Genomic DNA, 16157 nt, shown 5'->3' with positions numbered 1-16157 from the left:
ACGAGGGCCAGTTTTGGTGAGGTGAAAATGTGGGGGGCCGACCATTCAGCCTGACATTCTGTGAATCATTAATCACATCAGAATGGTTCCCCACTCTTTCCCCATTCACTTTATGTCCCCCAGCCGGCCCCTTCACTGAATATTCCCTAGACTGCCCCCCCTTCTCTGTATTTCCTCCAGCCTGTCCCCATTCACTGTATGTCCCCCACTCTGCCGACTTCCCTGTACATTCCCCTGCCTGACCAACTTTCTCTGTATGTCCCCCAGCCTGCTCCTCCACTGTATGTCCACATGTTACTGTATGTTCCCCACTCTGCACCCATTCACTATGTCCCCCAGCCTATCCCCCCTTCTCTGAATGACCATCACTGCCTCCATTCACTGTATGTCCCAAAGCCTGACCCTCCATTCACTGTATGTCCCAAAGCCTGACCCTCCTTCACTGTATATCCCCCAATCTGCCCCCATTCTCTGTATGACTCCCATTCACTATGTCCCACAGCCTGCCTCCCTTTCTCTGAATGTCCATCACTGCCTCCATTCACTGTATGACTCCCATTCACTGTATGACTCCCATTCACTATGTCCCACAGCCTGCCCCCCCCCCCTTCTCTGAATGGCCATCACTGCATCCATTCACTGTATGTCCCCCAGCCTGACCCTCCTTCACTGTATGTCCCCCACTCTGCCCCCATTGACTGTATGTCCCCCTGCCCGCCTCCTCCCTTCTCTGTATGTTTCCCAGCCCCTTGTGTGAGCCAGGGGACAGAGAGGCAAAGCTGGAACTGCAAGGACAGGAGAAGCTTGGGCTCCCGCTGCCACCCTCCTTCACTCTGCATGTTACGGGAGCAAGCTTCCCCCTTGCTGCACCCCCTCCCCACACAATGCTGTCACTGTGATTGCGGAGGAGGGTATATACAATTGCATCTGGAGGGGTTGGATGCATACTTACCCAAAATACACCAAACAGATCTCACTGTGACGGCCGGCACCTCCTCACTGCTGCAGACAGCAAGGTAAAGGCATACTCGCCGGGGCGCCACCTTTAGTGCTGTGTGTCCCGCATCTGATGCTCCACCCGCTTCTGGCTGGAGGCTGCGGGCCGCTTGAAATGACAGCACGGGCCGCAATTGGCCCCGGGACGGACTTTGGACATGCCTGTATTAACACATAATATATATAGTGCCATAGAACTTCTAACTTTCCTGCTAGATCAGATGTAGCACCAGTTATACAGCTGAGTAATAACCACATACATATGTGGTCTATGTACTAACCCTTGAAGTGCGGTAAAGTGGACGGAGATAAAGTACCAGCCAATCAGCATTTAACTTTCTTTTTTCAAATACAGGGCTTGATTCAGTAACACTGGGTCTGCAGCGAATTTGCTGCGGGGACTGATGCTGCGGCTCTGCGCATGCATATCGGCGACTATATGTTCAGGGACGCTGTGCGAACGCCTTCAGCTACTATCACAGTCCCCGAGGCGTTTGCATAGAGGGTGTGCATGGTAAAACTCAGCATTTTCTGGGTGTGCCCACAAAAACAGTGGGTATGCCCAGAATAATGCTGACTAAGCCTGCAAAGGGTGAGAAGATGGCGACGTTGAATGATGTTGGCGACCATCGGATGATTTTTCCCCCATACACTCACGTGCGAATGGATGTGTAATTGTACACATCCATTTGCATGCTACCGAGAGGGAATTTGTGGGGCGGCCGGGTAGGGAATATAGATTGTAAGCTCCGCTGGGGCAGGGACTGATGTGAATGTCTGAAATATAATAATAATTGATCATAATCTGCTGTTGCCAGTGGTAACAATCGTGTTGTGTTCAGAAGCATGCGCACAAGTAAAACATCGCTAAGTTGCACCTGTTGTTTTACTTATACACCACCTCTGAATCGGGCGCTGTCCTGTTATGTAACACTAGTAATGGGATAACTAATCTCATTTGGTTTTTGCGTTTCAGATCTCGAAGTTGATGCAGATTTCAACAGTGATGATTATGAGTATGAAGATGAAGCCAAACTTGTTATATTTCCAGATCACTTTGAAATTGCCTTACCTAATATAGAGGAGCTTCCAGCGCTGGTCAGTCAGTGTTTAATGGATTCTGTATGAACTACTGGAAATCACAAACTGTATAAGATGTGTATGTGTGCAGCATATGGGTGATTACCTCTCTGCTAACCCTGGATCCATGAAAAGAATTATTGCGTGCAAGGATGAGTGGTTAGAGAAGGACAAGAAGGCGAAAGACGAGTGATACGATTGGTATATTTAAGACAGGCTTTCCAAAACCCTGTCCTCCGTGCATCCCAACAGTCCAGATTTTAGGAATATCCATGCTTGTGCTTAGATGATACAATAAATAAATACACTGAGGGACCAATGTTTCTGCATTTATATTCTTAAGACCTACTGTATGCTGTTAGGGAGCCTTGAGGACTGAGAGATGAAGGAGAGAGGAGCCCCAAAGATAAGGTGCGTAAACCAGTACAGATTTATCTGTCCGATCCAGCTGGTGGGAACAAAAACCTGGAAATGTATGGGAGCAAAAGACAATCAAAAAATTGTTCCCAAATGCTTGAAAACAGACAGTGATCAGTCAGACAAATTGTTTAAATCATTCTGATATAACAAATTTATCAAAGCATGTATTTTTTATGCTCCCATACATTTCCAGGTTTTTGTTCCCACCAGATAGATTGGACAGATAAATCTGTATGTGTGTACGCACCTTTAGGGCTGTTACCTATTTTGCAAACCCGCCAGAGATTGATAGCAATTGCTTGCTTCCACTGGCGATTTTTTTTTACATTTTCGAATCAGCATGGATGCAAAAATGGGAGAAAATGCCTGCTTATTTGCTAAAACACATGAATTTGCTGATCCACGTGGTTCTTGCCAGTGACAGATTTTTCGCCCAGGCAAAAAATCGTCATGGACAAATGAATAGGGTGAGTCTAATTTGCCTTGAAAACAGGTGAAAATTGCAGATTTTTCATCTGGCAAAAAATCTGGCATAGATTGAATACCCCCCATTTTTTTAAATCTGATTCCAATTTTATCATCTATATATATCTAGTGTACATTTCTGTGTCTCCCAAACACTGCCATCTGTTGGCAGCAAGTGAAACTGCATCTCTTTCTCTCTCGCACATGCACAAACACAGAGGCAATCACAAGGTAGCATTAGCTTTGAGCGTGCTTACTAGTTTAAACATATATATTGAACTGGATGTCTAGTCCACTGCAAAAACCTGGTCGTGCATACGCACAGCCTCCAGATTGGCAGGTGAAATGGTAAATTTAGCCAACTGAGCTGGGTGATACTTTGGAATTTGGTGATACCAATGGAATTTGACAAAATAGGTGTGAAAACTGGCAAGCAAACATTTGTATTCATCATAGTGACCTGTAATGTTTACCTTATATAGGAAATAATATCTTTTTTTACACATCATTTTTTATTTGGATTTATATAACAAATGTGAGCGATGCTGGTGTTTTTTGCAGATATTTTGCGCTTCTCTCACAGAGATGTTGGCACTCAAAGGGTTAACCCTTTACATTACAGGTCATTAAGATGAATAAAATTGGCAATTTTTACACCATATTTGACAAATTCACTTGGCACTCAAGGGTTCACAGTGCATGTTTGACAGCCATCGACAGGCTATAGTCTCCTCTCTATACCCGCAGTCAAGGATCCACCTACTGCTGGAAGGAACATTGACATCATTCCATAAAAATTGTGCTGCATATACAAACAATGCTTCTGCTTCAAACAAATGCATGCCTCTAATGCTACTATCACTGCCATTGCAGCCTCATATTGCAGTGCCCCTAAGCTGGGTACACACTGAGCGATATACCATGGCAGATGGGATCCACATACCGCCTACAGTGCTCAGTGCATATGCCCAATATGTGTGCTCCCGCAACCTCAGGTTTGATGTGCTGCACATCAAACATAGCGATATTGCTAGTGACCTAATGCATGCTAATGAAGGAGGGAACACTGATCGTTCCATCCCTCATCGTGCCGGTGTATACTGGCAATCCATTCTGATTCTGGAGCAAATCCCTATCGCTCAAGTGTGTTGCAGCTGGCTGTGTTGGAGATAACCGTTTCATTGTACATTTATATTATTATGAAGAATCAGAGATTTGTATATCGTCCCATTGGTACATTTTTGTAAACATTAATGGGAAATAAACTATTGATTACTTCCTTGGTAATACCCCTTTCACACCGCACTTGTTAAATGGTATATTGCCGTTTTTTTTCCATTTTCAAACTTTTAAGGCTGCAGTGGGAAAGCACCAGAGTTCATTTACTGGTTAAAAATAACCGGTATTCCAAAACGTTTAAAAAGCTACAGACTACAGACCTGTGATAGTCTGGCTGCCTTGAAACGTGTGCAGGGGATTAAACGGGTTGGCTGATGTGAATGGTATTTAAACGGTATTTAAAACGTTAATCTACTGCAATGTGAAGGCTCAGACCCATTTTAAATACCGTTTCAAAATACCGGTTTTTAAAACATTTAGGCAGTGTGAAAGTGGTAACAATGTGCAAAAAGTTGTAAATACTGAACTGGCATTTACTGTAGCTTTTGTTTATCTACAGGTTACAATAGCTTGTGATGCTGTTCTAAATGCAAAGTCCCCTTTCAGAAAATTGGATCAAGAGTCATGGGACGAAGAGTTACAAGTGTCAAAGTTTGCTAATAACCTTGTGCAGATAGACAATGGTGTAAAGATTCCACCAAGGTGCGTTCTGCAAATAGTAGTCAGAAAAACTCCAAGTTTTGTGTTTAGAAAATTCTTGTTTATTTCTATTGCCATTTTAAAGTGTCTTAGTAAATTGTTCACATCCGATCTAAGGAGCAAATTGTCATAACCAGGGGCACGTGTGCATGACCTGTAAATGTTGCTACATTGTTAATTTCCTGATTTTCTGGAATTCTGTTACCACGCTGACTTCTATGCCTCATATACTTACACTGCGTTAGCTGAGGCCATCTGCATGGAACTGGATCCCTGCACGGTGTTGGATCCCAGCTTGCATGTTGGGATTGTAGTTTGATGCAGAAGGCATCTCTTCTACTAAGACATCCCTCCTGTAATAAGAACTCAAACAACTCTGATGTACACTTGAGATGCCCTGAGTAAATGCAATTGGATGCCCAGTGGTTCAACCTATTTATTTATTATTATTTATTAACAGTTATTTATATAGCGAACACATATTCCGCAGCGCTTTACAGAGAATATTTGAACATTCACATCAGTCCCTGCCCCAGTGGAGCTTACAATCTAATTCCCTACCACATCTATGCACACACACATTCTAGGGTTAATTTTTTTTTTTTTGGGAGCCAATTAGCCTATCAGTATATTTTTGGGGATTGTGGGAGGAAACCGAAGTACCCAGAGGAAACCCACACAAGTACGGGGAGAATATACAAACTCCGCACAGTTGGGGCCATGGTGGAAATTGAACCCATGACCTCAGTACTGTGAGGCAGCAATGCTAACCATTACACCACCCTTTACTGCCCATCTTAAGCATCATATGTAGATAACATGGCATGTACTATCACTGGGTTACTCCAAATAAATCTGAGCAACCAAGTGCAGATTTGTCCAATCACATAACAGGAGAAAAGACTTACATTTCTCAATGAAATATACGTAATTGTAGCTTATAAAGGAAATACTGTCAAATGATCTGCAGAGATTATTTCTTGTATGCCCTTTCTCCTCTGGGGAAGTACAAGAGAGATTGTCCATAGTCATTAGTAGAGACAGGATTATATGCAACATAAAAAGCTCGAAATATGCATGAAAAATACTTAAAATATGCATGAAAAGCGTCAAAATATGCTAAATAAAAAATACAAAATAAAGTGAAATTTTATAGTTTTTTATTTAAATCAGCATACAATTAGTAAGTAGTAAATGACCCCCAGCAGTATACCCCACATAATGCCCCCAGCAGTATACCCCACATAATGCCCCCAGCAGTATACCCCACATAATGCCCCCAGCAGTATAACACACATAGGGGCAGATGTATTAAGCCTGGAGAAGAGATAAACTGGAGATAAAGTGGAAGGAGATAACGCACCAACCAATCAGCTGTGTTTGAAATATGACAGTTGGGAGCTGATTGGCTGGTGCATTATCTCCTTCCACTTTATCTCCAATTTATCTCTTCTCCAGGCTTAATACATCTGCCCCATTATGCCCCCAGCAGTATACCCCACATAATGCCCCCAGCAGTATAACACACATAATGCCCCCAGCAGTATAACACACATAATGCCCCCAGCAGTATAACACACATAATGCCCCCAGCAGTATACCCCACATAATGCCCCCAGCAGTATACCCCACATAATAACCTCAGCAGTATAACACACATAATGCCCCCAGCAGTATAACACACATAATGCCCCCAGCAGTATAACACACATAATGCCCCCAGCAGTATAACACACATAATGCCCCCAGCAGTATAACACACATAATGCCCCCAGCAGTATAACACACATAATGCCCCCAGCAGTATAACACAGATAATGCCCCCAGCAGTATAACACAGATAATGCCCCCAGCAGTATAACACAGATAATGCCCCCAGCAGTATAACACAGATAATGCCTCCAGCAGTATAACACAGATAATGCCCCCAGCAGTATAACACAGATAATGCCCCCAGCAGTATAACACAGATAATGCCCCCAGCAGTATAACACAGATAATGCCCCCAGCAGTATAACACAGATAATGCCCCCAGCAGTATAACACAGATAATGCCCCCAGCAGTATAACACAGGTAATGCCCCCAGCAGTATAACACAGATAATGCCCCCAGCAGAAGTGCACATAATGCCCCCAGCAGAAGTGCACATAATGCCCCCAGCAAAACCGCACATACTGTAATGCCCCAGCAGAAACTGTGCTGTAAGTTACACTCACCGTTGCCATCCGTTGGTTGAGGTCAGTGTTCTGTCCAGAAGCACCACTGTTCGGGGCCTCCAGCACCCGTGTGGCGCGCAGTGATTCCCCGCGTGTCAGCAGAGGTGGACAGCCTGTCAGCGCGGCGGGCAGCCTGTCAGCGTGGCGGGCAGCCTGTCAGCGTGGCGGGTGTGGGATGTAGCTGGAAGAGCCTACAGTACACACTGCGGCGTATCAGCTCTTCCACCCACATCCCACCCCCCGCCGCGCTGACAGGCCGCTCAATCCATTCCTCTGATGGGCGATTCTGTCAGCCTATCAGCGGCGTTTCCTCACATAAAGAAAAAAAAAGTCAGGAAGTGAGGGTGAACGCTCCGCGCCGACCGCGCTATGCCAAATATGCACCATCAGGACATTTAGGTCAGATATGCAATTTCTGCTGAAAATCGGGCAAATATGCAAATGCATATGCAAATATGCAAATGCATATAATCCGGTCTCTAGTCATTAGCAATGGCGGCTCCAGTGCTGGGGCTCCGCACAGTCCAAAATTGAAATAGAGGAGCCACATCAACTGCCACTGAGTCATTTTCGAATGGTGATTGGTGGCAGTTGCTGTGTCTCCCGTATTTGAATTTTTAACTGCACGGCAGCCCCACTCTGGAGCCTCCCCTGGTCATTGGTCATGTAGTCATGTGGTACTAACTGCACTAAATACTGATTTTCTGAATTCCCACAGTCTCAAGTGTGTAACAACTTGCCACACAGCTCCAGTATTATACCTGATTTTGGAGCAAGCCCTAGCCATTGATTTTATTGGGGGAAATAATCTGTAAGACGATTGCAAAGAAATCACAGATGAGATCTGTTGCATGTGAGACTCTTAGTACAACACAAATTTCTAGATCAGTCTTCTCTTCAGAGTGGACTGTGAATTCACTGCTTGTTATCTAATAGCACACATGTTTGTGGATTGTCTGCAGTGGCTGGAAGTGCGCTAAATGTGAACTCCGAGAGAACTTATGGCTAAACCTGACAGATGGCTCAGTGTTGTGTGGAAGATGGTTCTGCTCGGGCAATGGTGGGAACGGCCATGCACTGGAGCACCACAAGCAGATGGGCTATCCATTAGCTGTAAAACTTGGAACAATTACACCAGATGGAGCAGGTAAGTGCTGATAAATAGAACAACAATGAAATAAAATAATATAGGTATTTACTTACATGGTGACCGGAGCACTGGAACCATTTGAAGTTAGATTGTGGCATTTAAAGAAGATTTTGAAAAATTATTTATATAGCACGTGAATATTACACAGCGCTTTAAAGAGAATAATCTGTCCTTGACACCAGTCCCTACCCCGTGGAGCTTCCAGTCCTATGCGCCAGTTCTATGTTACGCCAATGTTTTATCATGCATATGATGGTTCTTTTCACGATGCGTATATGCTGTCAGCATGCACAGAGAAACGTGGTGCCTGCATCGCTACTGTCGCATCCAGCCTACGTAGGCAAAGACCTATATAAACAGTCAGTGTTCCTCGTGTTTGTATTAAGGTTACTTTTTTTTTCTGGGCGGCAGCTTCACTTGCTAACATTAGTAGTTCCGTAGCCTAGAAAATCACAATAGCTCTTAATCAGGCCCTATATTCCCTATTACAGTACATTGACACAAAAAACATGGATTAATTTAATTGTGGAGTTAGTTTATATACTATTATGTGTTTGGAGTGTGGAAGAAAACTGCATGAGCATGAGAAAAGTCAGGGAGGTGACACAGGCTCCACAAAGACCAGCCGTGACCAGAAATTCAGCTTATTGCAAAGGTGCTGTGATGCCAAAGGTGGGACTGCCATTGGTGCAGCAGGAGCACTGCACCAGGTCCCTGGGCACTAAGGGGCCCACTGCTGACAAGACCAGTAATGAAATTTCCTTTGGGCCACCACACAACCATTTTGAGTAAAGTGAGATCATTGACTCAGTGAAGGAAGCAGGGCGGGCCCAACTCCCTGAGGACTCTGGCCCTTACCTCCGGATATCGGGGCTGACCTTGTGTGTGCAATTTGTCATCCAAGCTGGACTTCTAGGGTCCTGCTCCCTGTCAGTGCTGATGATCGCAAATGCTTACTGCCTCTCGCTCACAGAGCTGTGAATTCTTCCTGAATCACAGCTGTCTGTGAATTAAAGGCAACTCATGGGTGGTGTAATTGGTGCTGTCAGAGCCTGCTTTACAGCGCCCAACTGAGGAAAACACATTGGGTGAGGTCCCCCCTCTCAGACAGGGCAGTGGCCACTGTGTTCCCACTGTCGGGAATCATGTGTGTACAGGTGTTGGTAGGCACACATCAGAGGATAACTTAAAGTAATAGCAGCCCAGTTATTTAACCAGTGGTGTTGGCTTACTGATAGATCAGCCATACCCACTGTTACATGTGCACTGGTGCTGGAGCAGATCAGGGTTTCATACCACTCACCGGAGTGTGAGTGTACAGTATAATGGATAGCTGTGCAGGGATGCTGGAACAGCTTTATATCATGTATTAACAGGTTTCTCATAGGAGGTAAGCAGGAGATATGTCTCCCACCATTTCACTGCACAGTATTATACAATAAAGAAATGGCCCAATAGGATTCTTGGTGGCCATCCTGAAATAGGACTTATGGCCTCTCTGAAGCACAGGAAGACTATAATCTGTGCAGTTGCACTTTCTTCTTTGAACACCCACCCTCACCAATGTACAACCTCCACTGTTCTCCACATAGCACAGGACTATATGATTATACTCCTGTTACCCACTCACAAGTTCTGCCACTGTGTGATGCAGTAATGTTAACCACTATGCCAACTGATCTGCCCATACTTTATAATCCTCAACAGACGAGTTTACATTAAAGCATACATATGTTTCTTTTATAATTTCAGATGTGTATTCATTTGATGAAGAGGACGCTGTTTTAGACCCTCATCTGGCCAAACATCTAGCACATTTTGGCATTGATATGTTACAGATGCAAGTGGTTGGTATTAAATTCTTCAGAAAGGCAACAGGTTTATCTATTGAGTGATTGCTTTTTGTCAGGGTTTGCAATCATGAAAGTAATTTTCCAATACATTTGGTTATTTAACACAATAGGCCAGATGTACCAAGCTTCAAAAAGTGATAAAGTGGAGAGTGATCAACAACTCACAAATCATGTTACAGTCTGTGTTTGAAAATTACAGTTGGTAGCCAATTGGCTTGATGTTGATCACTCACCAGTTTATCACTTTTTGAAGCTTAGTGAAGATGGCCCCACTGCTGTATACATGTTCTAGTTGCTGATTAAAGTCGATCTAGTTTGCCCGGTGGCTCGCTTACGATTTGGCACTTGATGTGCCATTTTTACATGCAATAAATTGCATGCGGGGAGCTGGTAGCGGCATGTGCCAGGTGGCGGGAAGGGGCTACTGAATTTAATTTTTTTTTAAAAGACTGGCTGACTGGTTATTGGCCTTCCATCTGATAGTTTTTATCAGATGGAAGGCCAATAACTGGGTTTATGTTTTTATGCAGCCCGTCCAAACTCCCGACTCCAAACCGATGCGCATGGGACCACGCATCGGTTTGGAGGGGATGTCAAACACATCCAATTTGGGCCAATTTCTCGACCTGATCTGCTGGGATTGGGTGAAATCGGCCCAAATCGGTTAAGTGTATGGGCACCTTTAGTTTGCCTAATACTGCAAACCACTCATGAGAATAAAGTCTGTGATCCATTGTATTAATTATTAGATGTTTGTGTTGTTGGTCTTCATATCATCAAAAAAATATTTTAGCTGTATATAACTTATAGCTAAGATTCAATATGTGACCAAGTCAGGGTTACAAATCATGCAAACATTAAAATATTGCATTAATTAGCCTTTATTATGTTGGTTTGGTGTAAAGCCCCATGACTCGAACGCAGTCTGATCAGGTTTTATCACTTGTCCTTTTAGACAGAGAATGGTGTATTGGATAATGAAGTTAAGCCAAGGGTTAATGAGTGGGAAGTCATCCAAGAAAAGGGATTGAAGTTGAAACTGGTTTTTGGCTCTGGCTACACTGGAATTAAGAACCAGGGGAACAGCTCCTACCTCAGCACCGTGATGCAGGTCATCTTCAGCATACCAGAGTTCCAGAGAGCGTATGTATCTCTTCTTTCTTCTTCCACTATTATCAGACCACTGCTGTGTTGACGGACATGAGCATACCACTTTACATGTGCTCCTAATTCAGACTCACACAATATGGCTGGGTTGGACACAGTTGAGTGACTTAGTTTTATTGCAGATGCACTGAGATTGTATCGTATAGCGTTGCAGTAGTGAATTAAGGCACGCGGATAGGTGTATTGTAAATGTTTTGGGTGCTCCTGGTTGGTGACAGGTGGGTGGCAGATATACAAGCAGTGACCATGTTATGGAAGTGTAATTGAAGTGTTTGCATACGTTGAAGACTTGGACAGAAACTCTGCACCTATCTTAGGGTTGATGCGAGTCTCATTGTTGCAACTGATGGTTTCTACTAAAAACACACCGGTGGTATAACAGCGTTTATACTGTAGATGCTGAAACTGGGCGTCTCATTCCTTGCATGCTCGTACACCAGGGGAAGAGATCTTAGTAGTATTAGCATATAGATGGAGACATGACTATGGCAAAAGGTGCATACAAATTATCATTGGGGACACACACCAGCTGCCACAGCAAACAGCTCTGGCCATGAATTTTGGACTGCGCTGTAGCCCCACCGCTGGAGCCACCACTGTTAAAAGCAGTCCTTCCTAGATGGATCACCGACGTTGCGGTAAGGGCAGCAGTGGGGAACCTCGGGCCCGGGGGCCGTATGCGGCCCCCGTAGCCAGTCTGAGTGGCCCTCCCACCCGCCTGGCAGCTTTGCCGGGATTCAAGTACAGGGGAATTCTCGCGAGAGGTCGGTAGTTCTCGTGAGGTTCCTCTTAATCAACAGCAGCCGGAGACTGGCAGTTCTAGTCAGCGGCAGCCGCCGGAGCGTGGGACGGCTGCAGCAGGACAATTTGTAAGATAAATTTTTACATATGGCTCCTGAAGGATTTTTTTTTCCCATACAAACAGCCCTTGGCACAAAAAAGGTTCCCCACACCTAAAATAGGGGATCCAGTAAGGGGACAATCTGTGGGTGCGCCTTCTCCAGCCGCGACTCTCTGACCATGATGACCGAACCTGCAATAACCAGCAGCATACACAATCCATAGCAGGGGTTTCAGGAAACCTTCTCCATCAGTCTTTCCTCCTGTTTGGCTGATATTGCCTGGGCAGATCTCTCACTGGAGATGACTCTGTGTCAGGCTGCCGGACAGGCTCACACAGGTGTCACTGATTCCCTGCCACACACTACCTTGGGAGAGTACAGCATACAAGGGCAAATCTTAAAGAAAAACTGCAGGCTGGTTTTGAGGGGATTTAAGAATTTACTAAAGTGGAAAGTACAGTGGGACCCCAATGTTATGGGATACCGCATCTGTATGCAGTCATCTGCTTGGCATTATAATCCCCTCCCTTCTTCCAAGTGAGGTGACCTCTCAGCCTTATTTCTATGTTCTAGATCACCCTGTACATTCTGTATTTTTAATGGCAGAACCAGATGATCCTTAATCTTTTATACAGAAGGCTAGATACATTGTTTGTTCTTAAATCGAATCTGTTTTGCTATAAATTTATCATTGCCCCTGTAACAACTGCATTGGTGCAGCAAGCTGCTTTTGCCATTTCAGCAGAAAACCCTGGTCAGATTGTTGACTGCTTGAATTCCTTCCCCCTGTATGACATGAGACTGACATAAAGACATAGTGGAATCAGGGGGTGGGTGATCTGCTATCATCGTTTAGTAATGAAATACGGAATACAGTTGCTGCAAACCTTCCCACACCCTCACACATCCAGAACGTTGTTTCCATTGCCATGGATGAGCAGATGGAACATTTAGATGCTTCATTCCTTCCTTATCGCTCTTTACTAACGTGATGTCATTGGTCCCCAGACTGTCCTTCTATTTTCCAATGTTGAGCAGATCACATCAGGCTTTTTTTCTTGTCATAGACATAGAAGCATAATCCAGTTCCTAAATGATTATCAAAACGGTAGTAAAATAAAAAGGACTGTGGCAGAATACTTTAACTAGTAATACAAATCCAGAGATACTGTAGAATTGTGCACTACGGACAGTCTTTTACATGATAACGCTAGAGTCTAGACTATACAATAGAACCATTATGTTTGATTCTACGCCCATCAAATTCACGCTAATGCCGCCTCAGATGCGAAAACACTGGGGGCGCCCAGAAAACAACTGGGCATCCCCATGTAAACATGGGCGGGCACCTGCCTTCCCGCCCAGTTCTCGGAACAGGACGCCACAAGTCTAAGTCACCAGAGACTGACTTACATTTGCGACCACTGTAGAGATTATTCGATGGTCGACGACCATTGAATGATTTTGGGCCTGCATGCTACCCTGTGATTGGATGCTTATACTGCGGCTTAGCAAACCAACCAGTATCAGGCACTTAAAGTAGAGGTTTTTTAAGGCTTCCAAGGAAGCAGCAGTGATAGCAACTCCGACCGCACCTGAATGACCCCAATGTCATTTGTGCAGCTTTCAGAGATAGTGATTTACAGAAGGGGTGGAATGTAGGTCCATGCTGCAGCCAGCCCCTGTCATCAGTGTGTGCTCCTATCATCTATAACTGGGCATAGTTTAGGTCACCGTTACTCAGTGCAAAAGCTGATGGTCCGTCAGTAAATCTATTTTATAAATAAAAAAAAGTCAAAGATGTCCCTATTTTGTTAGTTTTGTCGTACTCATCTTATAATGGTAACTGTCCACATTTATAGATATCAGATATATCAGATCTAGTGGTCAGTTTACTAAGCCTTGGAGAGTGATAAAGTACCAGCCAATCAGCTCCTGTCATATCTCAAAGCCAGCCTGTAACATGGCAGACAGGAGTTGATTGGTGGGTACTTTATCTCTTTCCATTTTATCCCTTGGGTTTTCTTAATAATATATGAAAAATCAGTAAAACACACAACTTGTGTCATATAGATTGCATATCTGTTTTGTTATTTTCCATCTTAATTGAAACCTGTAAGATTTCAGACGTGAGTAATGGAGCAGACCGGGTACTGCACCGGCACGTGCAGATAGGGTAGACTTTATTGCAACTACTGAGGCGCATCACATGATCGTTAATTCCCACTTACAGACTTCCATTTGTAGGAAGATACATTGGCACAATTTACAGCCATTGGTTTTTTCTTTTTTAATCAGTTTATCATGCACACATACTGCAACTTATGGAAACATAATGCTGCTGGTTTAGATATGGATCAGTGGCGCATATCCAGTATAGTGTGAGTAAAGTAGTTCCTATCACTTACTGTATGCTGCATCAGATATATTACTGTATGCTGCATCAGATATCTTACTGTATTCTGTATCCGATATAAGAACACAAACGCATAATGTGAATTTTGCCTTTTTCTCATGGTAGCAATGTTTTCTTTTCCAGATATGTAGGGAACCTCACACATATATTTGACTATGCTCCTCTGGACCCAACACAAGACTTCAGCACACAAATGTAAGTTGTTACAGACATACTGCATATTGTTCATGGAATTCAGAAGTCATTTGCATTAGGTGGGACTAATGAACAGCGATTACTACGCCAATTGGGGTAGCATATTTTGAATGCACTGCACATGCCCAAAATTGTGGGCAGAGAGCCATCATTGTGATGCCCCTCCCTCCCTCCTCTTTACACTTCTCACATGCCATCTACCCCTGGTCACTGCAGCACAACCACGGGCACATCATGCAGGGAGGGAGAGAGAGAGAGAGAGAGAGAGAGGATACTGCTGCAGCTCAGCGGAGGTATCGTCCAACCCCAGCCCAGAACAGACTGCTGTGTTCTGGGCTGCAGAGGGTGCAAGGAAGCTGCTGATAGGCTGCTGTCTCATCTCTCTCCCTCCATGATGTGCTGCTGCGGCTGTGCTGCTACACAGCGACCAGTGGTAGTCAGCAGGTGAGAAGTGACACTAATAGAATTATTATTGTGTTTATTCAACTGCGAACAACTGCAAACCAGGCATTGGTTACATTTATGACCTCGGAATGGCTACTAATAACAAGATGATGATGACAGTCGCAAGATCTAGTAACATTCTTATTGTCTATTTGCACAAACAATGTTATGCCTTTGCTACACACAAAACAGACACAAATAGGATGAAATTGCATATGCTGCTCTTATTGAGCTCTGTTTATGGTTGGAGATTATACTAATTTAGTGTGCAACTTTTTAATTGGAAATTGCACTAATGCTGTGGCCCACTAGGCCTCAGTCCCAATGTCTGCTGTTTGCCAGGAAGGCTTGGTTGGGTTTGTGATAAGACTACAATAAACCCCATAATGATTAGCATCACTAGCTCAGCACTAAGCTTATGGGTTCCATTCCCACCAGGGCCCTTACTGTATGAATTACACTTGCTTGCGTGGGTTTCTTCCCGGTACTCTGGTTTCCTCCCACAATCCAAAAACATACTGGAAGGTTAATTGGCTCCCAACTAAATTAACCCTAGCATGAATGAGTGCTTGTATATGTGGTAGGGAACATAAATTGCAAGGGGCAGAGACTGATGTGAATGTCCAAATTTTCTCTGTTAAACCCTGCAGAATATGTGCACCTTCTATCAGTAACTGGTAATAAATAATGTTGACTTTCCTGTAATATATTCCCACTGTGTTAAAGGTTACTGAAGACAAAAAGGTTCTATGTTGCCACCTGTTGGTGACAAATAATATTGCTTGGTACTTATTGTATGGCATGCGATGCGATGCGATTTTCCTATGTAATTTATTCACTGCTCTCTGTCAGGGAATACATTACAAAAATCGGGTCCGATATAAAATCGCATCCGATATCTGATCCGATTTTACCTGTTATAATGGCATTTAATGTACTATACAATTAAATGACATACAATGTCATTTATTTACGCAACCCCCCCCCCCCCCACTATCCACGTCATCCCGAAGTGTGGCGAGCGGCAGCAGAACGCGTCCACCTGACCTTTTCATACCCCCACTATCTGCTTCGGCGTGGAGTTGATTTTATAT

The 16157-nt window shown here is 44.1% G+C and overlaps 1 protein-coding gene across 2 annotated transcripts in view; it reads left to right on the top strand.

Moving 5' to 3' along the window:
• USP13 (ubiquitin specific peptidase 13) overlaps positions 1 to 16157 on the top strand; it is a 108047-nt gene that overhangs the window by 59269 nt on the left and 32621 nt on the right. For both annotated transcript variants that reach the window (XM_083177702.1, XM_083177701.1), the window contains exons 4-9: positions 1973 to 2094; positions 4640 to 4782; positions 7959 to 8143; positions 9899 to 9993; positions 10955 to 11142; positions 14548 to 14619. In XM_083177702.1, the coding sequence (XP_083033828.1) occupies positions 1973 to 2094; positions 4640 to 4782; positions 7959 to 8143; positions 9899 to 9993; positions 10955 to 11142; positions 14548 to 14619 (805 nt within the window). The remainder of the gene's footprint in view (positions 1 to 1972; positions 2095 to 4639; positions 4783 to 7958; positions 8144 to 9898; positions 9994 to 10954; positions 11143 to 14547; positions 14620 to 16157) is intronic.

This window comes from Crinia signifera, chromosome 3 (assembly GCF_055691185.1).
Source record: "Crinia signifera chromosome 3, ASM5569118v1, whole genome shotgun sequence".
NCBI classification, from domain to species: Eukaryota; Metazoa; Chordata; class Amphibia; order Anura; family Myobatrachidae; genus Crinia; species Crinia signifera.
The sequence above is the reverse complement of the archived record's forward strand: the minus strand, read 5'-3'. Positions and strand labels throughout refer to the sequence as shown.